This window comes from Ascidiella aspersa, chromosome 4 (assembly GCF_963924565.1).
Source record: "Ascidiella aspersa chromosome 4, kaAscAspe10.2, whole genome shotgun sequence".
NCBI lineage: Eukaryota > Metazoa > Chordata > Ascidiacea > Phlebobranchia > Ascidiidae > Ascidiella > Ascidiella aspersa.
This window is the reverse complement of record NC_139450.1, coordinates 1,693,713-1,721,327: the sequence shown is the minus strand read 5'-3', so window position 1 is coordinate 1,721,327 and position 27,615 is coordinate 1,693,713. Positions and strand designations below refer to the sequence as shown.

Genomic DNA, 27,615 nt, shown 5'->3' with positions numbered 1-27,615 from the left:
GTTGTTTCCATAATGGAATAAATTAAGTTAAAAGCTTAATACTTAAGTCAATCTTTTCAAATGACTTAACTTTAGCCTGTGTTATAAGTTTTCATGACTAAACCGAACTTGGTCTGGACTGAAAGTCTAATATCAATTTCGGGAAAAAATATCTCTGTTTCTGCTATTGCACTTCACTAAATAACAAATAAACATTTAATGCCATCTTAATTAGTGTAAAATAAGGTCAACGCCTTTTTTTCGCTGCTATTTTTGTCCTTTTTTCCTTTCTTTTTACGTTTTATCGCTTTTATCTTCACTTCATTTTTACACTGATGATGGCATGAGTTATTGCTGAAACGTCTGTAAATTCCGATATGTCGTTTTTATCGAATATTATGGCTTTTATATTTTTATTGAAATTACTAAAGAAACCCGTGTATTGTGTTCGAAAGGTCAATGACTTTCAAGCTTTTCTGGGTGCGCCACCTGCTTTCAATGAAATCGATTACCTTACATTTTCTTAGGCTGATTAAAGCTAAAAAAACAATATCCATTGCCTCGCAACATTGACCATTTCTAAAAAAATGCAACAAATTAAACCAAGTAAGAACTCTTCTGACTTATTAGTTTTTAAGTCGGATATTAATATTATTACACGTCCCCGTAAATGTACAACGTGTAAACCACAAAACCACAGTAAACCCAACAAGGACGACAAAATACGTTCAACTTTCTCAGTACTATAACTGCCAATCCTCTGCTTCAGCTCTTGAAATAGGCTTTATTTCAAAACACGGTTTAAGAAATTTGAAACGACCGTTTTAGAACAGCAAGACACCTTAAAAGTAAACAACGGCCGCACATCCTGCGATCAGATAAAAACAAAACTCTTTTTGCATTGCATAATCGCGCAGCAGTGTTGTGAACAATTCATTATTATCAAATGACTTAAAAAATAACAAGTCAAGTCCCAGTCAGAGTCGTTGGTTACGCAACTTACAAGTTAAGTCTATGTTATTATGACAACAAGTTAACATTAAGTCATTGACATAGATGATAAACTATAAATCAGGGGTGGGCAACCTTTTTAACACAAGGGCCAGTTAGGAAATGTAATGCTTACTGGAAGGCCGCACATCAAATAAACACTAATTAATGTTTTCAGCTTTTCAGCTAGAAAAACTAATGAGCTACTAGGCTGCAACTACGAAAGTTTGGTCAGCGATGTCTACTTGTGAATTCGGAAATAACTTTTCCTACAATTCCAATGACGCCTTTCTCGTACGGATCGGCTCAGTAAAATTCAATTAACAGCCTTAATGCAAAACCAGCTGTTAAACACAAGTAAAACTTTATGAATGAAGATTGATTTGTAATAGATGCTCCCATTCGACTTCAATTGCATTAGTGTAGCGGTGTAGCCTATGGGTTACTCGCACTTCAAACAGGAAACTGATAGAGCAAAAGTCCCAACATGGTGCACACTCATAGCCTTATTAAGGGAAAAATAGCTGGAAGAAGGTGAAGGGCCGCACAAAAAACGGAAAAGGAACGCCCGTTGCCCACCCCTGCTATAAACTAATGAAGTTGGTAAACTCGTCCATTCTGAGCAATTGAGTAAAACTAACACAAACGCTATCCACAGCAAGATAATTGTTTTACGTGTAAAAATTAGGATGAATAATAATCCAATTTTATTTAAAAAAAAACAACTAATGGAAACACTTAAATTTAAAACCCAAGTTAAATTTAAAACCCAATACCTTGAGTCCAAGTCAAGTCATTCAATCCAAAATACTTAAGTCCAAGTCAGGTCATTTGTCCTAAATGCTTAAGTCAAGTTAATTCATTTGAAAAAGGTTACTTACACCAAAAGTACACCAAAATCAAGTCAAGTCACGACTCGGGTCATAACAACACTGCGCCGCGCATTAAGCACATTAAACACATTAAGCACATTAAGCAACCCGTTGCAGACATTAACCACCGCGACCACACCAGACGGTTAATAATTATAAAGCACTCAATGTTTCCTTGGAACCAAGTTGCGTCGCGTATCACGCTTTCTTCACGTGTGCCTTGATAGACTCTGATTTGTTGACAGCGTGCAATTTACCAGGTGCACCTTGGTGCGTACAATCTATCTTGTTTTGCCAATTTGGTCCGTTTGATATTAAAGTGATGCGTACTGAGCACAGCATACTTAAGCACACTCCAGCCCTAAGCATATCTGGCGAAGACTCCATCTTTATTACACGAATCCTTATATACTAAAATATACTACCGTACATTTTTATATAATATTAGAGATTAGACAGAACTTTAACTTAGCAGGACAATAACGTCAGAACTCATGTTTATCTATATCACTCTTAATAACGTTAAAGTAATAATATATAAAACGTCATAGTTATAAAGATTAAACTTAGTACAGAACTTCGTAAACCGAAAATTAGTTTGTTTGGATGTTGTATGATAAATATATTTCGCTACTAAAAGCATCATTAGCATCTAAAAACCTAAAACAATATAAATCAAGATGTACGCAAACAAAAACTTTAACCAACTGTATTAGGCAAGTGGTGCGCTATATGCAAGCCGCAACTGCTGCAATAAATGACTGATGCAGTCAGTAGCTACGTTATTAAGACGAGAAGACTCATTATTTTTCAAACATGTATCGTTTTAAACTGTGATTTGGTTATAAATAAAGAAGAAGTTATGGGCTTTCTTAGCCTTTTTTAACAAGCATTGATTTCTATGACGACTTTTTCTAATTCTTTAAATCTTAACTTAGAAAGGCCCCTGTATTCTATTTACCTAGAAGTCATATACCTTTGCTTGATTTTTCAATTAGTTAAAGCAGATCTACAGATTTAAAATTTAAATTAAGCTGCAAAACGAATACAGGTTCATCAAATCCGATGAAATTCGGCAAATAAAAGAGTTACTAATTCTTCAGCCATTACCAGCTTGCCTCTATGTGCCGTCCGAACGACTATAAGGAAAACCGCAACTAAAGCTCTGCAAAATGATAAAAATGAACGCCTTCTTCGCTATGAAAAGCCTCAATATGTCTTCCAAGCTCCGAACCGCACCAATATTCCTGTAAATTAGAGAAACTTCCAAAGCATCTATAAACTGATCAACGCAGCTTAAACCTGACTATGGCTTGCCGCGCCAAAACAACGTCGCCTTGCCCTATACATTTGCTGCAATCAAAGGCAAAACGCACAAACACTGCGACGCCTACGGACAAAATGTAAATCGTATAGGAGAAATGATGCTTCGTTGAGGCAAACTCAAACGTGCTATAACCTTTGCCTCCAACTTAAATAACCAGGTGGTAAAAGTAAGCCGAAACAGTCAAAACGACCTTCCGGTAAAATTATTTATGCAGGTACGCCCTATCGGTAAAAAATGTTCTTTTTGAACCAGACCATACCCTTTTTTTATCAAAGGTTTGTGAGAAACTCTTTCTTTTTAGCAACTCCAGTTTAAGAAATCTGAAATATCGGTCGTAGTTTAACGTGTAGCTCGGGATTAAGCAATCCAAATAGGAATCTTAAAACCATTTCCCATTGATCAATTTCCATGAGTTTAATCAATTTTAAAAATCTCCCGAAATCAGTGTCAAACATAAGCTTGAGTGTTGCGAAGAATCAAGCGATACCCTCAGGTTTCCCAAGGTTCCTCTTTTAGATGACATAACTTTGTGACGTCATCGCTGAGAATTTTTTATGCGCTTCGGTAAGAAAAGTATTCTTTTTCACCCCTGGTTTATGATGGCTTGATTTGCGAATGCTCGTCATAATTTGGCCCCTAATAAACGCTTCATTGAAATGGGCTTTGTTTACCAAGTCCATTATTATCAGTGGACCGTTACAAACGTCAATTACTAGATATTTAGGATGACTGATTCGACGATATAGAGACAAAACTCGCTGATTGTATATATCTAATCGAATCTGGAAATACTTGTGTTTTTTTTTTTTTTTTAAATTGAAATCTATTGTTTTGTTTACAAAACACACAACTTCGTTCATCGCAGTTTTCTGTCTTTTATTTTGATTTCAGTTTGATGCGGTGAGGTTCGATCTCACGACCTCGTATCGGGACCGTCGCTTTACCAACTGAGCATATAGTTGTTTTCCTCGCCTGACCTTGCTCGCACTACAATCTTTATCAAGCTGACTGGTTTCGGTAAGCCTTAACGAAGGCATCTTGTGAACTATATAATGGGTGCGGTTATTGTTGGCCATTCCGACTCTAGAAAAGCTTGCAAGGCGTGAGTTACAATTAAGAACGCTCCCTTTGTTTACTCAGCTAACTCGCGTTCGGTGTTCTAAAATACTCTCTGTTCGGGAGGTTACGAGTAACTTTTCCCAGCTTTATGAACTTCTGTTGTACACGAAAGTTTCAAATTTCTCGCCATCCTGATAACTCGCTACTATAATCGCCCAATATCAACGACAAGTTTTTAACTGGAATCGTAACCACACGCGAAACATTGCATCATGAAGTATTACATAATGTAACCGAATAAAACATTTGGCAAACCAAGGCTGGAACGCGCTAATCTAAAACCATATTTATCATTTCGTAATGCAACTTAATGAGAACTCTGATATTTGATCTGACTTCTAACAGTTGATCGATTCAGGAGTTTATGTGATAAACACGTAACAGTGTTACTCGCACCACGTCAACTGATAAACTGGTGGTCCATGCTACCTGCGCGAACTTGGCGCGCTAGAATAGGTTTTGGGCAATATCTCCGAAAGTTGAGTCAAAATTTGAACTTGTTGGCTCAACAGTTAAGGGTTAATATCGCTGAATATTAATATTCATATTTTTGCATATTATTTTTTTTTTTTATATTTTTCGCTAAAATTGTGATTGCTGGAAAGATGTAACCAATACAAGGACTGTGTAAAAAATTCAACTGTGTAACGTCACAACTTTCGGAGATTGCCCAAAACCTATTCCAGCGCGTCAAGTTCGCGCAGGTGTCTATGCCGGGAGGCTACACGCCCACAAAACACCCACAAAATGAACACAAAACGTACAACAGTCTAAAGTGCATTTGCCGACGGCACAACCTGGCTCGCAACGCAGCAATTAAAAAGTCGATTAGCGGTAACCTTTTAGCGCCTTCCTGTCGTTAACTACAAGTGCTGTTTACTTGGGATATCCGATACTTGGCCGATACTTGGTTGCGGAGTCGGTTAAAATTAACTCGAGCCCAACTCCCGAGTCCGACCCTGGACAATAAATTAAACCCAAGTCCGAGTCCCGAGTCCGAATCTAGTCAAATATGCGATCCCGTCGAGTCCCGAGTCTGGTTCTGACTCTAAAGAATGTGTTTTTAAAAAAAAAATAGTTTAAAATAACCCTTGTCCGGCTTTGACCAAATGTGCGATTTCGTCGAGTCTCGAGTCCAGCTCTGACTCTACAGCATGTATTTAAGATTGATACTCAGCAATCCACTTAAAGGAGTGTCATATAATACATCCACTTACAATAGATTTGCTATTACACTTTTGCAATATACAGTTTGCGGCCAAATTCGTACTGCGCATGCGCATGTAGGATTCGGGACTGGGGTAGTTTTACGTGGTCTTACCCGAGTCCCGAGTTCGACTTCGACGCCAAAGCCCTTGGTGTGTTTACCCTAATAGTCACACCCAAAGTTTGGGGCAAAATCGACGACCTTTCCGAACCGATAGCACATGAAAGGCGCATGGACTTTCCGTCATTTTGTATTGTCTGAATTGTCGTAAGTCGACATAGATTTGCTTCCTGTTGGCATTATCTTGAAATTTTTTTTCTGACGAACTACAACGCTTCAACTTAATCACTAGAATTAAAACTTGTAGCCTACTTTTGCGAATTTTTTTATAGCCTGGCCGTATTAATTATTTAGTCCAGCTTAGAAATCACATTCTTCTCAAACATGGCCTAAGGTTTCTTTCTAAGGGACATAAATACTGTAGAATGTACATCTTTCTGCTTTCCCTCTTAACGAAACGCTTCACTTACAAGATCATATACAGAGGCAAACAGCATTGCAAAGTAAATAACAAATATCTTTTGTGTAATGTTGCCTATAGGTTAGTATCTATAACTGTTAAAAAAGTAGACTTAATTCACCCTTTGTGTGTGTAACCACTAACCAGCCTATTTGCGATGCATTTTTATCAATGCGGTTTGGATGTTCAATACGGATTGTTTTTCTCCTATAACTATACCTGAAACATTTTCGCTATAATACTAACAGCTCTGTGTGCTGCTAACTTTGTTTAAATTATTTCCTAGAATGACTATACTAAATCGGCAGCGATATATTAAGTCTGGAACGAAATTGATATTATTACCGGGTCCTGTCTTGATCCGATTTTAGCTATGAGCGCTTAAAAAAAACTTCGAAAAACTGTACGGAGGGCGCCAAATTTATGCGAATAAATCGCAATTTTATTTATACATTACATAATAAGAATATCAAAGCCCATACAGAAGTAGGTATAATTTTGAACGTTTCGAATAACTCTTTATTCATGTTGAAAATGATTAAAGAGATCTTCGAAACGTTCAAGATGATACCTACTTCTGTATGGGCTTTGATATTCTTATTACGTCTTACTACAACCATTATGCTCAAAAGTTCTGTCCAAGTTTACATTTTTTATAAGTTCTAACGTTTTCTATTCGCGAATATTTTTAAGAAAAAATGTAAAGTCACGGTCAATTGTGTAGTCTCGGACGTTACAACTTGTTTACCTTGTCGCATCGGGATTCAATAACATCATACCATTATCCGCTGATTCTTGTTGATACAAGGTTGTGTGGATTGCTGCTTTGTTTATTTGCCCTACATTGAAATGTCAATCAAAGTAAGCGAACTAAGGATTTCGCGTTTTCTTCACCAGGGCTCCTATTTCAATTTTTAAGATGATTCTGTTTCCTCAAAATGTTTATTAAAGTCGCAGCGAAAAATGGTTTCAACGGAGGGAAAATGTCATGTAAATGTTGAAAAATCAAGCATTAGCACACCAATGCAGATAATACAACAAAACCAACAGACATTTGACAGGACAGAGCATTTTTAATCTAGGTTTAAAGCTCTTCACCAGACCACTAACTATCTTTTTTTTTTTTTTAACCCATTTGGATTTCGGCGAAGCCTGTTTTCGCGAAGTCGAATAAATCCTTCTACAAAGAGAAGTTAATTTTTATAATGAACCAGGCAGCATTTAAACAAGTTATGTTGAAGTGGCTTGGGTCCCAGTCAAGTCTTTTGCAAAATGTGTCAAGTCAAGTCCAAGTATAAGTCATCAGGTTCAAGTCCCAGTCAAGTCATCGTGAGAGGAAGCCAACTTCAATTCAAGTCATTGATGTAAAATAAAACGTGAAATGTACGAGCATTGGTAACAAGTCACGCGTATTGTCCATAATATAAGTCAGGGTGGTCCAACTTCTTTTCATCGCGGGCCAAAAACAAGGTTTATTTTATCTTGCGGGCCAATGTTTTTAAATTGCGATTCTTAGGCTTATTGCTGGCAAATTATACATAGTCTATGGCGTATCTACTAACTTTATGGAATGTACACCTTTGTTCAGTTAGGGTAGTTAAGAAATAATTTCAACACCAAAAAATTGAAAAAACAAACATTGAAGAGATATTGCTAGATTGAAGCAAAGCTGACCATCAGTTCGCGGGCCAAAAAAGCTGGACTCTCGGGCCAACTTTGGCCCGCGGGCCTTCAGTTGGACCACGCTGATATAAGCTATTGCTGCCAGGCATAATGTCAAACTACTCCACTAAAATAAACAAAAATATTTGTCGGAAAGACTTCTTAAGTCAAGTCATTTTGGTAAAAATACTTGATTCAAGTCAAGTCGTTTATGAAGAGTGAATTGGGAGCACTTAAGTGAAGTCATTGAGTCCTTGACTCAGGTCATAAGAACATTGGAACCAAAGGTTAGAATTGGTTTGTGCATTTAGAAACAACCTTAATACACCGCGACACCTAGCGGAACATGTAAATAAATAAAATATAGGCCGTTTATAACTACTTTATGGCTATTTACAAAAAGTTTTGTTTGACTTTAGAATGAAAACTAAGAATTGGAATTAAAAAAAAATCGAAAAATTTAATAATTTTCTTTATAATTTTGTTTAGTATATTTGTTATTTGATTTTTTTAATTTACAGGATAAAAGTACAAAGTCACTTTAGACACGCATGGAGAAACTGACGACGATTTAAATAAACACACCGACCATTGCGGCACACAAAGTGACGCCACAGAGTTACATTTAAAAGTGACGAAACAAGGAAGTAACATAAGAACATCACAGAGTCAGTTCAGTTAGTTAACGTTTAAGGATGGAGAGGTGTTACTTCCTGTACAAAAGCTACAATGTACAAAGATGTTATCGATTTGCGCAAGACAAAAAACGCCTTTATATCGTTTAAGTTGCCAAAATATTTACTTTGGAGGGTGCGATTGGACGCACGACACCTAAAAAACGATTATATCCAAAATGGAATAAGATCTAGAAACTTTGAGTGGGCATAGCCAAGTGTTCCCCTGGATCCGCCCTGATTGCAGTTACAGCTAACTAGTGACTTGAACTCGATCGGCTTCAATCGCACCTTCCAAAATTGTGAAAGTTTTAGGTTACAAGAGGTTTTACTTTGAATAAAATAGCTACATTATAGAGATGTGAGTAAATCGCTCAAAGCCAAGAAACGTCTTTGTATTATTTAAGTCGCCAATATTTTTATTTTTGAAGGTGCGATGCGACGCACGCCGCCTTTGAGCTAGGTTAACGCGAAAACCATCACGTTTACGTTATAGACAAAATATTTAGTTGGATGTCTGGCCATCTCTGAATCTTTACGTTCTAAATAAGCTATCAAATATATTTTCTTTTTCGCATAAGCTATTTGCAAAAAAATACTTGACTGAGCCTTAAGTTAGTTAAAATGATTTGCTTGCACAGCAGTTGTTTTTTACTACAGCAGTGTTTTTTAGATGTAAACATTTAACATACTCTATGATTAAGTTCCACTCTAATTCAAGGCATAAATATCAAAACTAAATATTTTGAAGCAATAAAACTGTTAACCTCATTTTAGTTGGAAAATTCTATCAACACTTTTCTAATTTTTTAAACAGTTAACAATTAATAATGGCTTAAACCCTGATTTGACGTTCGTTGGTTGTTTTTAGTCTTTGTGTCAGAATTGCCTTTTCGATACTTTAATGTACAATTAAAAAGGTCCTTGCTAATAATGTTTTAAAACGATAGAGTATATTTGTAGCGCAATTTGGTCAGGGTCAAATATGCCTGTGGTAAATTTATGTTTTTTGCCTTTTTAAAAGCTATCATGCTGTTTATTACTCTCTGTTTCGTGTGACTTTGTTGTGTTACAGGTGATGTTTACTTAAAACATAGGTAATAAAGCCTATAGCAATCCCTAAGTTGATTTAAAAAAAATCAAGTCCAGAACAAGCTGCTTGTTGCATATTACTACAAGAATGCAATTCTAATGTAACATTCATTATGAACGCAAACATAATTAAGAGTGACTTTACAAGTTAAGTTAATAGCCTACTGTAACACAATATACCGCCCTATAGACCTTAGTTAAGTCGATGGCCCTTAACCGCATTGTTTGTATAGAGTCTATATCTACACAAACATTGCTTTAAACGTGCACTACTGTTGAACAGATATGCACAAGGTTGGACTTATTGACGGAAATTGTACAGAGTCTATCCTACACAAACAGCGGCATATAGACGGAAACTGAACGGTTGTGCAATGTTGACATTTTAACGTCCAGCTATTTACAAATGTTTAAGCCAGTTTAGGCAAATAAGGAATTCTAGTTGTTTAGTTTGATAGGTGAGAGCACAACGCAATTTGTTCTAACGAAAAACCTAATTGTGTCCCAGTTTTAGTTGCAGACTAACTTCCGATTTAACCAAATATTATATTTGTTAATTTTTCAATTTCTTCGTCCGAGCACGTTTGTTCCATTCAAGGAAATGGTATCAAATAATGTAAAAGTGTGTATCTTTGTCGCTCATATTTAAAGAGAAAAGTTGCAAATTATATCTATGAGTTAACGGTTTTACCCAAAAAAAGACAGAATTTGGAGCTTGTAATAATCCACGTTAGGGTGGAAATTTGTAAAAAAAAGGTGTTTAATCCCACCTTTCAAGCAAAAAAAGGTGGAAATAAAACTCCTAAGCGTTGAATTTTCCACCGACACCAATAGTATCAGATTTCTAGCGTGAAAATCCGTGATAGTGAATGCCTGGTAAAAGTCACATCAAAATTCCGCTGAAGATATTGTGGCTCATATAGTGTGTTCTGGTCAAAATGACTTTTTCAGTTTTCGGCCTTATCGGACGATGCTTTTATACTTGACATTGGGTTATAGATGCGATTCGAAACTATAACACATTCCTAATTCAAGATTTAAGTTAAAAACGACTTGCTTTTTTCAGTTTGCGGCCTTATTAGACAATACTATCATACCTAACATCGGGTTTTTGAATCCGACCCGACCATATTTCACTTCCTTATTTAAGGTTTACGTTAAAGTCGACCTGCTTAACACAAAACAGCAATGACTGAGTTGAACCAGGCTGGGATCCTAGCTCTCGTAGAGGCGGCAGCGGAAGCAAAGGAACGTGCCCACTGTCCTTACAGCAATTTCAGGGTAGGCGCCGCTCTATTGACCGAGGGGGGAGAAACATTCAAGGGGTGCAACGTGGAAAATGCCGCCCACTCACCGACAATTTGCGCCGAACGAAACGCGATTGCTCAAGCGGTTTCCAAGGGGCACAAAAAGTTTGCAGCCATCGCCATTTCATCGTGAGTCACTCTTCGCTGTTTTTTTACGTTTAATTTTTTCATTTTTTTAATGGTTTAAGGGATTTTGTGTCTTTCCTTGACACACAGTTTATAAAAGGTATACACATTATTTGGTGTAAACACGGACCTGTGTCTAATTTATTAGGACCCTTCAATAAAGAGCTTTAGGTTTATTAAAATGACGTATATTAGAATGGATAAAAATCGAGCAAACGTTTTATACGAGTGAGTTAGGTTATTTATAAATTTCAAAGCAAAACCTGTCGAGTAGATCAACATCATCTTGATTAAGACGTTTCGATACGAACTTGTATCATCTTCAGTTAGTGTGATGTTCCAGCTTTCCTAATTGAAGCTTGAATGCTATACTGTAATGGATAACAATATACTGGGTACACTATGCACGGATATGTAATGTAGCTTGATAATAAATTTCAAAGCCAAAAAAGTCGAGTAGATCGACAGCATCTTGATTAAGACGTTTTGATACGAACTTGTATCATCTTCAGTTAGTGCCTTTATAACTATATCAAGTTATCCTTTTTTATATTTACCCATACGTGGTATCTCCAGAGATCAGTAAACTGTTTGGCATTTTCTAGCTATTTAAAAGGTGGTTTTTATTCGTACAGTGATACTCCGACCCCGACTTATCCGTGTGGAGTGTGCAGACAAACGATAAGAGAGGTAAGAAATACTGGCAAATCTTATCGAAACTATGACCAGCTTGTTCTGTAAAGCGAGCACTTGGTGTCCATATGTGTTTGCCTTATACTGACTGCAGTGTTGTAATACCTGATTTCAACGACTTGACTTAAGTGCACTTAATTCATTGTTTTAAACAAATTGAATTGACTAAAGTCAATGTCTTTTGGGAAAACTAACTTGACATAACTTGAGTCTTTGAGACAAATAGCTTGACTTGACATAAGTTTTTTGGACAAGTGAATTGATTAAAAATAAAGTGTTTTCCTTAAGCCTAATTAATAAAAATGGGTGGTTTATTTTAATTAATGCAGATAAAACATTTTCTTGTTATATGTTTGGTTTTTTGTTATTTTTGGTTAGGTTGTTTAGCGTAGGGAGTTTGTGGGTAGGTGTAAGAAGGCTGCTGGCTCTAAAGGCGAGAGCCGACGGCTGCCTTAGTCTCTTGCAAGTTCTTAATCCGACTCCAAAGGAACAGGCCGCTAGAATACCTGTCCTTCACTTCTTGTACTCTGGGCAAGGACAATCCACTCAATAGATAATTGCTCTTTGAGTATATTCACAAATCTTAGAAACTCAGCAATAAACAGAGCGGTGATTCCAGCCGCTAATCAGTAAGACAATTTCAGTACGATGCATAAGGTGAAACGATGAAAGAAATTCGCTAGACGCTGCGGTCACACGTCAGTGGACAACGGTCCACGTGTATAGTGACGTAAAAGTAGGCTAAATGCTACAGTTGTTGCTTATGTTTGGACAGGTTCACCAATTCCAATAGTTTAACGCTCAATGTTTTAACAAGGAATTGACTTGGTCCAATTATGACTTGATTTTATTTGGTCAAAAATAATTTCTTTGAACTTTTGAAGATATCATTATTTTTTTTCTTTTGTAGTTATCTTACTTGACTTGACTTAAGTCGTTTGACCAAAATGGCCTGATTGACTTGACTTAATTCTTTTAAAGAAAAAAAAACGTGTACCTAAGTCATTTTGTCAAATAACTTGGGATTAATTTAAGTGATTTTTATTAAAATTTATCTCAAATTTTGCACATTAAACACTTTTGGTTGGGGCTATATATTGTGTTTATGATTTTGTTTAGTTTAAACATTGCTTATTATCGGACGAGTTTACCAATTTTAATAGTTTAACAGTTTACTTTGGTTTAATGACATGACTTGAAGTTGACTTGCTCTCATAATGACTTGACTGGGACTTGACTTGAGCAACTGATGACTTGGACTGAGACTTGACTTGGTATTTTTGCAAAAGATTTGACTTAAATTATTTTTCAATAACTTGACTGGGACTTAGGTCCTTTTAAAATGACTTGTTTACAACACTGGTATTTGGTTTTCTGTTTTCAGGATAGGACAATTTTAATTATTTAAAATTTTATTTTAAAGATGTCGACTGGGAAATAAATCGGCTTGAGCTTGAGTAATTTTTCAAAAGACTTGACTCGGTCCCAAGTCATTTTAAATAAATTGTTTACAACACTGTCATAACGAATCTCTACTAAATAGGTTTGGCAATAACTTCCGCCATTAGTCGCGTCTTTCAATGTTGTAAACCGTTATGTTAGGCCATCCATCATTATCTTATAATCTATATATAACCAATTAACCAAGTGGTGTTTATCTTCTGTTTGTTACAGTTTAGCAAGGACCTGCCTGTGTATTGTGCGAATAAAGATGGGAAATACGATACTTCTACCATCGGAGAACTCCTTCCCAAATCGTTCGGACCAGAGGACCTTGGATATTGACTAAGTTTGCTTTAATCGGGTGTTTGTATGTCTTCTGAACGTTCTTCTTTTCCTGTTGGCACAATGTCTTCTTAATGCGCATATAAGCGCCTTTTTACGTAAAGCGTCGATTTTATAAAACAATATGAGCTGATTTTAGTAAGAAGTGAACAGTCCTATGATTTTCCTTACATGAGCGAGTCTTTTAACATCTATATTCGGTCTATATTTATTTCGGATTAATTCGAATTAAGATAAATTTATGATGCCATTTATTTATCTGGAGAAATGCATATTTATATTAAAAGTTTTAGCCCTTGCTGACTGGTTTTGGTTCGAAGCGGTGCGCTTCTCAAGCTTTTATATTCAGTCTTATTTTAAAAGGGTAGGTGGTGAAAGATAAAAGCCAGGCTACTAAAACACCAAAGAGTTAAATCACTTCGACATGACGATTCTATGAGATAGTGGGAGGGTGCTGTTTAGCAGTTATGGAAGGACCTAAGTCAATGTCTTAAGTCAATGTCACTTATGGCTTAAGTCAATGTCTTGACTCAATTGCACTTAAGTCACGGTTTTCAAATGACTTAGGCTAAAATGAAGTATTTTCATTAGTCATTTTTATGAATTGAGCTATTTGTCTCGCTGTTTGCACATAAAACAATTTTTTTGCTTTTTTAGTTATTGCTCATAATCGAATATACCAATTTTAATAATTTATCATTTTATTTTTGTAAAAAAGGACTTGACTTATAATTGACTTTCTCTAATATTCAATTGACTGGGACCTGACTTGGACTTTAATTATTAGACAAAATGACTTGACTGGAACTTCAAACTGACTTGCTTTACAAACACTGCTATTTAGAGTAGATTAATCTAAAGTCAAAATGATTGCTTGGGGTTTATGTAAAACTTATCTATAGTGCAAGGTTTGCGGAATATAAAAGCATTTTATTCTTATCAATCTATATGAATGTGGACGGTCGTAGAGCTTAAAGTTCCGTTATATTTTAACCGTCAATAAATAAAACTTAAAATACGGAAAGAGGTGTGAGCATTTGTATTAATTTTCTTGGACTAAAGGCTGAACTGGTGACCAGAAATACCAAAAATTAAACCATATAGATTTTCTTTTAAGAGGCAATAGTTATTTATTTATATTTTTATTTTGCTATATTTGTGATCCTTGTTTGAAAGTAATCGTTTAATTATTGAATATACTGTTGCTGCCAGGCATTATATTAATTATAAAGAGGGTTCTTCCGGCAATTATTTATTCTGTACCGACGTTTCGATAACCTATCCAGGTAATCTTCATCAGGGCATATAAACTTGTAACCTTGCAGAGGTATATATACAGTGAAGAAAAACGACGAAAAAACAAGGTGGCAAAACGAGGCGAAAAAAGGAAAAAAAGAAAAGGAAACATCTGCAAGGTTACAAGTTAATATGCCCTGAAAAAGATTACCTGGATAGGTTATCGAAACGTCGGTACAGAATAAATATTTGTCGGAAGAACCCTCTTTATAATTAGTTTAATTATTGGTGGAGAAAAAAACTGAAATAATATCGTATCAAAACCGAGATTAGTTAGATTCATAACAAATGGTAACATTGTGAACTTTTTAGTTTAAAACTATGTTAATGTTGTCTGTAAACCACGGCTGACAAACGCAGATAAGATTGATTAGAAACGTCCGGGTCTTCACTCGACAATTTTCTACACAGAGAGAAGTGACGAACCGCAAGAAACAAAATCTCGAGCGGGTTTTGAAAAAAACGTGCATCTTTTACGTGACGTATTCAGATTGATTACGTGGAAAAAGATTAACGAAATTCAATTTCGAAATTACGCGTTTAACATTTGCTCGACTCTTTTCTATTCTGTATAACTCCCCGAATGTTTTTTTGGCTTGATTGACAATAATTTCTTATCCTGTTAACAAGTTAAAGTTTTGCAGAACAAGTAGCTTACACAAGGCAAAAAACTGTGTGTCGAGATCGTGACATTCAGACAAAAATACAGTTTTTTGAGCAATCGTTTCGTCGCTTCCTGTCAAAACTTCGCGTGAGACGTGGAAATTTGCTGGAACCGACGGTTGGTTGAAGTTTGTTTTGTGGTTGGGTAAAGTTTGACTTTACATAAGTATTTGGGTTTGAGATTTAAGTTTCGTTTAAACTAGACAAATAGGTTATTTATCCTAACTTTTGGCACGTAGAACTTGCTATATATTATATTTTTTGTTTTTTTATTTTTTAGTGTATTGCTTATATTCACACAAATTCTCCAATTTTGTAAGTTTATATTCTATTTTTTATATTAATGACTTGACTTGGAGTTGTCTTGCTCAATGATAACTGGACTGGGACTTTTATTTCATTGTTTCAATAAAGTGACTTTGAATGACTTGACTTGGACTTTAGTTACTTTATAAATGACTTAACTTGAACTTTAGTTATTTTATAAATGGCTTGACTTGGACTTTAGTTACTTTATAAATGACTTGACTTGGACTTTAGTTGTTTTATAAATGACTTGACTTGGACTTTAGTTGTTTTATAAATGACTTGACTTGGACTTTAGTTACTTTATAAATGACTTGACTTGGACTTTAGTTGTTTTATAAATGACTTGACTTGGACTTTAGTTGTTTTATAAATGGCTTGACTTGGACTTTAGTTATTTTATAAATGACTTGACTTGGACTTTAGTTGTTTTATAAATGACTTGACTTGGACTTTAGTTATTTTATAAATGGCTTGACTTGGACTTTAGTTATTTTATAAATGACTTGACTTGGAGTTGTCTTGCTCAATGATAACTGGACTGGGACTTTTATTTAATTGTTTCAACAACGTGACTTTGAATGACTTGACTTGGACTTTAGTTATTTCATAAATCACTCGTCTTGGACTTTAGATATTTTATAAATGACTCGACTGAGAAGTAAGTGATTTCAAAATGACTTGTTTACAACACTGGATTAAGCTGACTCCAAACAAAACCTAGATCGGTTAGTAACGAGAGATTAAAGGTAACTGCTGCTATGTAGTTTTTTTAACATCGTGCTGGCTCGTAAAAACACTTTTGGCAGTTTGTTTTGGCAGTTAACGCCGATTGATTTTACTTTCGACTCTTGAGTTCGAGCAATATTATGAATTTAAATTGAAGACAACTGTCGACCATAAACGTGATGGAAGAAACACCACTGTTAGAAAATGATGAAGTCAACTCTAACAGGAACCCGAAATTAATCAAAGAGGTGAATGAGGCGATATTTCCTTTGTTGAATGCCATACAGATCCGATTCTTAAACTGGCGGGGGTTAGTTATATTTCAGTGTAATATGAAGCTTAAATTTTTTAGTTTTGCCTAAAAATGGATACTGCATTTTAATTTACATAAATGAAAAACCGATATGAAAACTGTCCAGTGCGTAATAGACAAGATTAACAGTGGTTTCAAAGTTTATTGTGGAGTTAGAATTGTCCTTGCATTGCATTTGGCTAATTCACTAATAGTGATGTCTGCTAGAATTTGGTAAAAATGTTCTAGGCGGCTAAAAACAAGATAAAAAACAAGTAATTACCACCTTTATATGCCAATCTTGGTTCTTTCACCATTGCGAAAACACTCCTTTCACCGTGGGGTGAGAGGTTCAACAGTTTAAAAACACTGCTGTAGAGAACATCATGTTATTCGCTTAACTTAAAATGTATCAGTAAACTTCGGAGCATAATAAATATGCTGTTGCTACCAAGCATAGTATATTTAAAATAGGTTCGTTCATTCGTCATATATTTCTTCGACCAACGTTTCGGCTTACTATCCGGCAAGCCTTCGTCAGGGACTGACACACAAAGCCAACAGGGCGCAAAATAAAATGACACAAAGAAAAAAGGAGATAAAAAATGCGCGAGACACGTTCAAACTATACAGCAATAAAACAACATTAAAAAAAAGCGATAAGAGAACGCACACTTCAGTGGTTATCTTTTAGCACCTGTCGGTACGGCGCTGGAAACAAAAAGTCCGTTTTGATGTTCATGGCATTTGGAGCATAATGGCTGAAGGTTGTACTAAGACGTATTAAAATTAAAACGCCCATTCAGAAGTTATTAGCATTTTATATGTTTCTAATAACTCTTTATCTGTATTTATGAGTAAGCTAAGACTAAAACAATACATTTGTTTTCTATATTGAGTACTCCATTTGCGGGAGCTTGTAACTTAAAGGTTTTCCCATATCTTTAAATGCGTTTAACGCAAAGCCGGTATTTCCGTTCAGCGGGTGTAAAACGAATGGCTTCACGTCACAGTTTTAAAACATCCAATCTACTTAACGAGCATTCGCCGTGCAATCCTACAAACCAGACAAATACTTCCCAAGGGTCAGATCCGACCAGCGTTTGGTTTCTCTAAAGCATTTAATGTTTGTGTTTTTGCGTTTATTTCACAACATAATTCCAACTCTATCTTAGTATCTCTCTTGAAAATGATCGCTATGAAGTCAGTAAGGCTTCCTTGATAGTTATATGACAATTATAGAGTAATGAATTTCCAGTGGCTCTTTACCCTAACAAACTAGTTTTAAAAAAGAAAAAAAGGAACAACAATCTTTCAGTGGTAAAACAGGCTTTGTCATCACATTAAGCATATAGTTGACTCCAGAAACTCAAAGTTCCGCGTTGCGTGGACAAGGTGGGCAACAATAGGTATCTGTGTGCAGTTTGAGATTTCTACTATTCCCCTGGGATATTCAACGCTCACCCAACCCCGCTGGTCAGCGAATGTATCAGCAGAAAATAGACCAAATCTTAATTCGTTCATTTTTCAGTCGCATAACACTGAAAACTAAACGCTTTAAATTCAATAAACGACTAGGTGGGCAACAACAGGTATCTGTGTGCAGTTTGAGATTTCTACAATTCCCCTGGGATATCCAACGCTCACTTTTCGACCTTAGGCAAGTAATGGTCAGTCAATTTTGACAACTCGTTTCATTATTGTAAAAAGATTGGTAGGATTGGTACAATGTACAATTGTGACGCGGGGTTACCATAGCAACGCCAAACAATTTCCGGTACACACGCGTGTCCTTTTGACCTTGAAAGCACGCGTAAAAACGAGCGCATCTGTCGCGGTCGCCACACATTTTGACGGTTTTTCTGCTTTGTTAGGAAGCGACCCAGGGATGCTACGTGAAGACCCGTCACTCGCTGGCCTTGATCGAGTTTTTCGGGATGTTGAATTTAATGAGCGCGAGAAACGGTTTGACGGTCGCCATCGTTGCCATGGTGACGACTGCTCCACCTAGTGTGCACGACTTCAACTCGACAAGCTCTTGTCACGAAAAGCAAGGAAACTCAAGCGTTCCAGTTAGCTCGGTGAGGAAAAATGGTGTCGTTTTTACAAGCAAAAAACTGGCTATATTCAATAAAAATAATAAAAGGTGCCTAAACAAATGCCTAAGCAAAAAAGAGGGTTTGTAGTAAGATGTGAAATGAATATCACGGGTAATACTTATTTACGGAATGATGAATGGTCAGAATGGTCGGAACGTTAACTAATTTAAGTGTTACCCGGTTAAAACAATTATTAAGCCAACGCACAATATTTGGGTTAGGGTGGGTGCTAGCGTTTGGGTGAAGGTGGATCAAGTGTTATTATATTTAAGAATAATACTGTGAGCGTTCCGACCATTCCGACCATTCATCATTCCGTAAATTAGTGTTACCCAATATCACAGCCCATCCAGAAGTATAGGCAGCATATACAATGTTTCTAGTAAACCCTGTTAAAAAAAGTTAGAATCATTCGAAAATTCAAAAATGCTACCTACTTCTGTACTAAAATCCAGCAAAGCGGCAAGCTAACCAAATGAAGGTAACTTACAGATTTAAATTGTTGATGAAATTAACCAGACTGACAATGAAACAACTGTTTTCCAGGACGGAGTTTTTCACTGGAACATGGCCCAACAGGGACTGGTGTTGGGATGCTATTTTTACGGTTACGTTGTCTCCAGTCTTCCGGGCGCTTGGCTGTCCAAAAAGTTCGGGATGAAGTACACAGTGGGAATCATGACGTTGATTTCATCGGTGCTAACTGTTTGCATCCCGTTCTTTGCACGCTGTAGCTTTGTACTGCTGGTTGCTGTACGAATACTAATTGGTTTGTTGCAGGTAAGTGGGGTGTGATTGATCCCTATCGAACACTTTTAAATGGTTTAACACGGTGGTGTAAGGCAAACTTGGACAACTAGATAATCCTAGTTTTCTAATTCATTGAATTAGAGCAAAATGCGTCTAATTCTAATTCCAATCTAATTTGTGAATTGCTTGTGTGTTCTAATTCTAGTTTTAAGCTAATTTGGATTTTTCCAAAAATTCTACTTTGCCGAACGGTATTTTTAGTCTCTCAGTTAACAAACACAGAAAATTAATTAAAACTATTTGATTAAAACGAATTTTATATAATTTTTACAGTCTAAAAAGCATAAAACGGCATAAAATTACCACATGCATATTTACCATTCGCGTTCTTGTAAGAATAATTTGCGATTAAATTTAATTAAATGTAAATAATTATATGTGATTCTAGTTCAAATTCTAGTTAAAATTTGTTGTTTTAGGAATTCGGTAATTCTAATCTAATTTCAGAAATCTCAAAACCATCTAATTCTAATCTAATTTCAAAAAAAAAAATGCTCTAATTTTAATTTTAATCTAATTTTAAACAGGTAAAATAAATCTAGTTGTCCAAGTCTGGTGTAAGGTAGCCGAAACGAAATGCTGATAAGTCATGTCAATACTTGCTCTTAGAAAGTGATATGGTTTAGTAATGTATAGGACCGTTAAGTTGTATCTGCACTAGTCCGATACTAGGGCGGTATTAGGGCTGATTGATTCGGTAACCAATTAATGATGAGTTGAGCCATGATTTGTAATCCAGCGAAGATTTCTACATTAAAAGAGAAATTTATCAAAAAGATTTACGGTCACAACCGGAGGTAACTAAACTTCCTAAAGTTAAACCAAGTTTGGTCTAATAATCTAAAAAATCAACCGTTATAAGTTTTAATTTTATGTATTCTGCTTGTGTGAACAATAAACATGATAATTACGTCATTAGGTCTCGGATCGCGCTACCCTTCACTCTAAATTTCGAAGTGGCGCTATCGAGATATTATGTCAGGTATCGTACGTTTTTGAAAGCGAACGGTTTATGCAGTTTTATAAAATACAATTTAATGAAACACTGTGGCTAACTTATGGTATCAATATTTCCTGTGGCATACTTTTTCAAATAGCTATGCCTTTTCAGGGGGTTGTCTCCCCATCCTTGCTAGGTTCCTGGGGAACTTGGGGCCCCCCTAATGAGCGAAGTTTCCTTCTTTCTTTGACGATTTCCGGAGGAAGCGTTGGAATATTTCTCAACCTCATCGTTTCTGGAATCGTAGCGAAAAAGCTGGGATGGCCTGCTGTGTTTTATACAACAGGTTAGAACAACGAGGTTTTCTTCTAATCAAATCAGGGCTAGTCGGTTCATCACTCTATAGAGGTGGTTCTCAACCGAGGTGCCGCAGCGCCCTTGTGTGTTATTTTCAATGCTTAAAAAAAGGTGCCTATATTTTATTTTAAATCTGATTTTTGCCAGTTGGTAAGCTTCCTAATACAACTATTTGTGTACAACAGAGACCATTATATCAAATGATATTTTCCTACATGCTTTAAGTTGATTGTGTTGTTCCAGTTCCATTTAAAGTGACATTTCAGTAAAAAAAAAAATTCTAGCGGAGTGCCGAAAATCTATTTTTATTTTGAGGGGAAGCCATAAAAGGTAACTGCTCAGTAAAGTCCGACCCGGGACTCAAATAAGACGTAAGACTAACCCAGCCCCGAATATGATTTCTGCACGTAAAACGATTAGATTACCGTACTTTGTATTGTTTGTTATGTTATATAGTTTAAGTATAGCTCATAATAAGACCAGTTTACCAAGTTTAAAGTTTGACTTAGAGATAACCTGTTTTAATACTGACGACACTGGGACTTGACTTTGAAAACTGATGACTAAGGCGTTGGACTTTTTCATAAGACTTGTCTTATTTTTTTATAAGACTTGACTTGGACTTTAGGCATTTCACAAGTGACTTGACTGGGACTTTATCTATTCCACAAGTGACTTGACTGGGACTTTAGGCATTTCACAAATGACTTGACTGGGACTTTATCTATTCCACAAGTGACTTGATTAGGACTCCAGGTATTTCACAAGTGATTTGACTAGGACTTTAGGCATTTCACAAGTGACTTAACTGGGACTTTAGGTATTTCACAAGTGACTTGACTAGGACTTTATCTATTCCACAAGTGACTTGACTGGGACTTTAGGCATTTCACAAGTGACTTGACTGGGACTTTATCTATTCCACAAGTGACTTGATTAGGACTCCAGGTATTTCACAAGTGATTTGACTAGGACTTTATTTATTCCACAAGTGACTTGATTAGGACTCTAGGTATTTCACAATTGACTTGACTAGGACTCTAGGTATTTCACAATTGACTTGACTAGGACTTTAGGTATTTCACAAGTGACTTGACTAGGACTTTAGGCATTTCACAAGTGACTTAACTGGGACTTTAGGTATTTCACAAGTGACTTGACTAGGACTTTAGGTATTTCACAAGTGACTTGACTAGGACTTTAGGCATTTCACAAGTGACTTAACTGGGACTTTATCTATTCCACAAGTGACTTGACTGGGATTTTAGGTATTTCACAAGTGACTTGACTGGGACTTTAGGTATTTCACAAGTGACTTGACTAGGACTTTATTTATTCCACAAGTGATTTGACTGGGACTTTATCTATTCCACAAGTGACTTGATTAGGACTCTAGGTATTTCACAATTGACTTGACTAGGACTTTAGGTATTTCACAAGTGACTTGACTAGGACTTTAGGCATTTCACAAGTGACTTAACTGGGACTTTAGGTATTTCACAAGTGACTTGACTGGGACTTTATCTATTCCACAAGTGACTTGACTGGGACTTTAGGCATTTCACAAGTGACTTGACTGGGACTTTATCTATTCCACAAGTGACTTGATTAGGACTCCAGGTATTTCACAAGTGATTTGACTAGGACTTTAGGTATTCCACAAGTGATTTGACTGGGACTTTAGGCATTTCACAAGTGACTTGACTGGGACTTTAGGTATTCCACAAGTGACTTGATTAGGACTCTAGGTATTTCACAAGTGACTTGACTGGGACTTTAGATATTTCACAAGTGACTTGACTGGGACTTTCGGTATTTCGCAAGTGACTTGACTGGGACTTTAGGTATTTCACAAGTGATTTGACTGGGACTTTAGGTATTTCACAAGTGATTTGACTAGGACTTTATCTATTCCACAAGTGACTTGACTTGGACTTTAGGCATTTCACAAGTGACTTGACTGGGACTTTATCTATTCCACAAGTGATTTGACTGGGACTTTTGCTATTTCACAAGTGACTTGACTGGGACTTTAGGCATTTCACAAGTGACTTGACTAAGACTTTATCTGTTTCACAGGTGACATGACTGGGACTTTAGGCATTTTACAAGTGACTTGACTGGGACTTTTGCTATTTCACAAGTGACTTGACTGGGACATTATCTATTCCACAAGTGACTTGATTACGACTCTAGGTATTTCACAAGTGATTTGACTAGGACTTTATTTATTCCACAAGTGACTTGACTGGGACTTTAGGCATTTCACAAGTGACTTGACTGGGACTTTATCTATTCCACAAGTGATTTGACTGGGACTTTTGCTATTTCACAAGTGACTTGACTGGGACTTTAGGCATTTCACAAGTGACTTGACTTGGAATTTAGCTATTTCACAAGTGACTTGACTGGGACTTTAGGTATTTCACAAGTGACTTGACTAGTACTTTAGCTATTTCACAAGTGACTTGACTAGGACTTTAGGCATTTCACAAGTGACTTGACTGGGACTTTATCTATTCCACAAGTGACTTGATTAGGACTCTAGGTATTTCACAAGTGATTTGACTAGGACTTTAGGTATTTCACAAGTGACTTGACTGGGACTTTTTGTATTTCACAATTGACTTGACTGGGACTTTAGGCATTTCACAAGTGACTTGACTGGGACTTTAGGTATATTACAAGTGACTTGACCTAAACTTTTGCTATTTCACAAGTGACTTGACTAAGACTTTAGCTATTTAACAAAGGACTTGACTGGGACTTTAAGTACTTCGCAAGTGACTTGACTGGGACTTTAATATTTCACAAGTGACTTGACTGGGATTTTAGGTATTTCACAAGTGACTTGACTGGGACTTTAGGTATATTACAAGTGACTTGACCTAAACTTTTGCTATTTCACAAGTGACTTGACTAAGACTTTAGCTATTTAACAAAGGACTTGACTGGGACTTTAAGTATTTCGCAAGTGACTTGACTGGGACTTTAATATTTCACAAGTGACTTGACTGGGATTTTAGGTATTTCACAAGTGACTTGACTGGAAATTTAGGTATTTCACAATTGACTTGACTGGGACTTTAGGCATTTCACAAGTGACTTGACTGGGACTTTAGGTATATCACAAGTGACTTGACTTGGACTTTAGGTATTTCACAAGTGACTTGACTTGGACTTTAGGTATTTAACAAGTGACTTAACTGGGTTTTTAGGTATTTTACAAGCGACTTGACTGGGAATTTATGTATTTCACAATTGACTTGACTGGGACTTTAGGCATTTCAAAATGACTTGTTTACAAAACTGGTAGACGCATGATCAATAATGATGGCTTGTATGAAGGTGGAGGTGGTATACTCTGGAGTTTAGTTTGGCTTTGCTTGGTGCATGATTCGCCTGAAGAACATCCCAGAATATCACAACAGGAGAGAGAGTACATACAGCGGACCACTCGCCGTATGAGCCGCACGAATAAGGTGCTGTTAAAACCAGAATTTGATACACTCGTCTAAAATGTGTTCAAACTTTATTTTGTGGTCTTAAAGTGGCGATTTCAATATTGTTGTCTTTTTCAAATATCGCTAGATTCTAAAGAAATGTTTGCATCTAACACTTTCGAGTAAATAAATCTACTGTGTAATGTTTAGAAAAAACGTCAAACCTTTGACATGTTAGTAGAACATTTATTCCCTTTTTCGGTAAGAAGAAATGGTACAATGCCAGTGTTAAGTTTGGCGTCTCTTCAAAATACGTGAAGTGTTATATACTAACTCGCCCCCATATTTTTAAACTGGTAAAGAATTCCGGCGAAACTTTTCCTCGTTGGAAATCTGCGCTGACATCCCTTCCCTTGTGGGCGATTTGCGTATCACTCTTCTCCAGCGATTGGGGATTGTACATCTTGATGTCGATGCTGCCAACTTACATGGCGACTGTGCTGAACTTCGACATCGCAGCGGTGAGTTCTTATTCTTTGGTTTAGGCGATCTGAATTACGTCAATCCAGTCTGAATTGTTCACACAAGTGTGATATATTGCTGCGGCTGTCGTCGGTCCGCGGTGAGTATCTGTGGCAAATATTTTGAATGTGGTACAGCGCATGCGCACGTCGGACTCGACTATTTTTTTCGAATCCCGAGTTTTTTTTCGAGTCCCGAGTTTAAAAAGAGGAAGTATGGTAATACACAAAACTAAATGGTCGTTAACTGCATGAGAGCTTTCCTATTATAATTTGTCTTCTTGTGCTTTTCTGCCATTTAATTTATTAAACAAAAATTACAGAGTGGACTTCTCTCGGCATTGCCGTTCGTTATAAGGGGTTTTATCACTGCACTCGGTGGGTACATCACGAGCCTTGTACAACGCAAGACCGACCTCTCAGTGGTGAAACTTAGAAAGATCAACCAAGCCTTGTCTCTCCTTACTACAGGACTATCCCTGGTATTGGTCGGCTACGTTGGTTGTAATGCGACCGCCGCTGTGGCATTATTTTCCGTAGCAGCTTGTGGCAATGCTTTTACAGGTAAGAACAAGAGTTGGATCAATTGTAATTTGCAATTGCAATTCATGTAATTAATTACAGGTTTTCAAGACATTTACATCAAAAATAAAACGTTAAACTAATAAAATTGAAAAACTCGTCTGTGTATGAGAAATTTCAAATAAAATATCACAAAATGAGAAAAATTGCCAGCAAATGGTTTTACGAGAAAAATTGCGATAAATACCACCAATTTATTAAAAATAATTAATAAACACATTTTATTTTAGCCCAAGTTCTTTATCAAAATTGTCCAAAAGAATAAATTTAAGTCAGGTCATTTGCAAACAGTGACTTAAGTGCAGTTACGTCAAGTCATTGACTTAAGTAATTATAATTCCTGTATGTTCCATTGCTAATTGACTGCTGTTTGATAGTATTTCCCAACTTGTACTTGGTTGATAGCTTTGTCGTATTCAAAACAAGTGGTACTGTGGACAAAGTATCTTTGAAAATTGATGAGATTTCGCACAATGTATAGTCGTCAACTTTGAAAATATAACGTGTTCTTTTCAATAGGACAATATAGAGTTTAAAAACTGCCGCAGTATTCGGATATAATCATTTTAACGCTTTATCTCTCAGCAAACGGCGCCCTGCTCAACACCATGGACATAGCGCCCCGGCACGGTGAGATAATGTTGGCAACATGCAACACAATCGGAAACCTAGCCGGATTTTTGGCGCCTCAGGTGGCCGGATTCATTCTTCTCGGCAACGTAAGTGTAACCTGACAAAACTTCAACGAGTAAGATCTTGGTGGTGGTTGTTAAGTTCGAAATATGAAAATCAGGTGGAACTGTTTAGCGACAAGTATTGCAATGTTGAGAAGCTTTTGCACAACCGTGCCTTGTCAATAGGCTTGTCCGATAATAGCGGATCCGTTACACAATACCAAGTGGTGGTATCGTTTCTCGTCCGATACTAGGGTGGTATCGGTGCCGATCTGATACAAAATTTCTCAATATAGAATATCAAAGCCCATACAGAAGTAGGTAGCATTTTGAACGTTTCGAATAACTCAACATAGATAGCGTAACCTACAAGTGCGTATGGACAACCACGACCCTTCATCACGGTCCACGCAGGACACAGACGTTGCAAGGCATTTGCATCAAAATCCTGGTCACAAAATCGATTTTAAAAACCCCAAGATTCTTGCGACAAGTCGGTGTTGGCGTCGTCTTTTGATTAAGGAAACCGTAGAAACAACACGGCACAACCCGGAAAATAACGCAGACCAAGCTTCTATACCACTCTATCTTTTCAACATCTGATCACGTGGATGGCCTTATCTGCTATCGGCGACCTACCTTCTAATCGCCGCACACCCGGTTTAGATTATGTATCTATCCACGTTTCCTTCTTTCTCATGTCTGCCTTAGCACTATATATACACTTACCATCAGTGACTTCTCTTTATGTTGAAAATGAATAAAGAGTTATTCGAAACGTTCAAAATGATACCTACTTCTGTATGGGCTTTGATATTCTTATTACGTCAACATAGATAATTTCAGCCTGACAATGATGGTCAAAGCCAAAAAGGTCGAGTAAAGTGACATTATTTTGATATTTCGATACGCACTTGTATCATCGTCAGTTAATGTTCATTATCAAGATACATTAAAGATCCGTGCATATAGTGGACATTAGATAACTCTAGTGCAAATTGCAGGTTAAAAAAATTCACGAATGACATTTTAGCTGCTCATTTATGCCGCATGTCGAAATATATCTTCAGGTTTTGTAAGGTTACTTGTTTCAGATGTCATGTTATGACGTAATTTTATGACGTCATCTCTGAACATTTTCCGGTGAGAATTTGTTTGGTAGTTCAGCTGCGAAAATTTTCGATTCACCTCTGTTTGAAACACATATATTTGTTTGTAGAGTTCTATCGGACAATGGCAAATATTGTTTTGGGTGTGTGCTGGTGTCGAAGTGTTCGGAGCAATTTTCTACCTAATCTTTGCATCTGGAGACGAACAGGAATGGGCAAAGTCGAAGTCAGAAGACCAAGGCGCTTTTCTGGAGTGATTTAGAACCTCTGTGATCAATGATACAAGTTTAATTCTTACATGCGGATAACTGTAAGCCCTGACCATCACGGACCGGATAATTGTAATGGTTGACCATCGTGGACCGGTTATACATTTTTTGTTGAACTTTATTAACTTAGATGGCATAAGCACTTGCCAAAACGTATGCAAATAAAATAATG

The 27,615-nt window shown here is 36.6% G+C and overlaps 2 protein-coding genes across 2 annotated transcripts; both read left to right on the top strand.

The window, feature by feature from the left end:
* Positions 1 to 10,419: 10,419 nt before the first annotated feature.
* On the top strand, positions 10,420 to 13,387 carry LOC146146586 (cytidine deaminase-like). The gene is made up of 3 exons (XM_083386639.1): positions 10,420 to 10,878; positions 11,511 to 11,565; positions 13,243 to 13,387. Exons 1-3 carry the CDS (start codon positions 10,631 to 10,633, stop codon positions 13,351 to 13,353), a joined length of 414 nt encoding a protein of 137 aa, XP_083242765.1. The 5' UTR covers positions 10,420 to 10,630; the 3' UTR covers positions 13,354 to 13,387.
* Positions 13,388 to 16,526: 3,139 nt separating this feature from the next.
* Positions 16,527 to 27,431, top strand: LOC146146585 (sialin-like). Its single transcript, XM_083386889.1, has 9 exons — positions 16,527 to 16,595; positions 18,514 to 18,720; positions 19,285 to 19,518; positions 20,660 to 20,834; positions 24,194 to 24,327; positions 24,651 to 24,809; positions 25,133 to 25,373; positions 25,977 to 26,110; positions 27,285 to 27,431. Exons 1-9 carry the CDS (start codon positions 16,527 to 16,529, stop codon positions 27,429 to 27,431), a joined length of 1,500 nt encoding a protein of 499 aa, XP_083243015.1.
* The last annotated feature ends 184 nt before the right edge of the window (positions 27,432 to 27,615 follow it).

Coding starts and splice junctions, on each gene's coding strand:
- LOC146146585 (XM_083386889.1), top strand. CDS start 16,527: ATGGAAGAAACACCACTGTTAGAAAATGATGAAGTCAACTCTAACAGG. Junction 24,328..24,650: donor GTATGAGCCGCACGAATAAG/GTGCTGTTAAAA, acceptor AAACTGGTAAAG/AATTCCGGCGAAACTTTTCC. Junction 26,111..27,284: donor GATTCATTCTTCTCGGCAAC/GTAAGTGTAACC, acceptor ATTTGTTTGTAG/AGTTCTATCGGACAATGGCA.
- LOC146146586 (XM_083386639.1), top strand. CDS start 10,631: ATGACTGAGTTGAACCAGGCTGGGATCCTAGCTCTCGTAGAGGCGGCA. Junction 10,879..11,510: donor GCAGCCATCGCCATTTCATC/GTGAGTCACTCT, acceptor TTATTCGTACAG/TGATACTCCGACCCCGACTT. Junction 11,566..13,242: donor GCAGACAAACGATAAGAGAG/GTAAGAAATACT, acceptor TGTTTGTTACAG/TTTAGCAAGGACCTGCCTGT.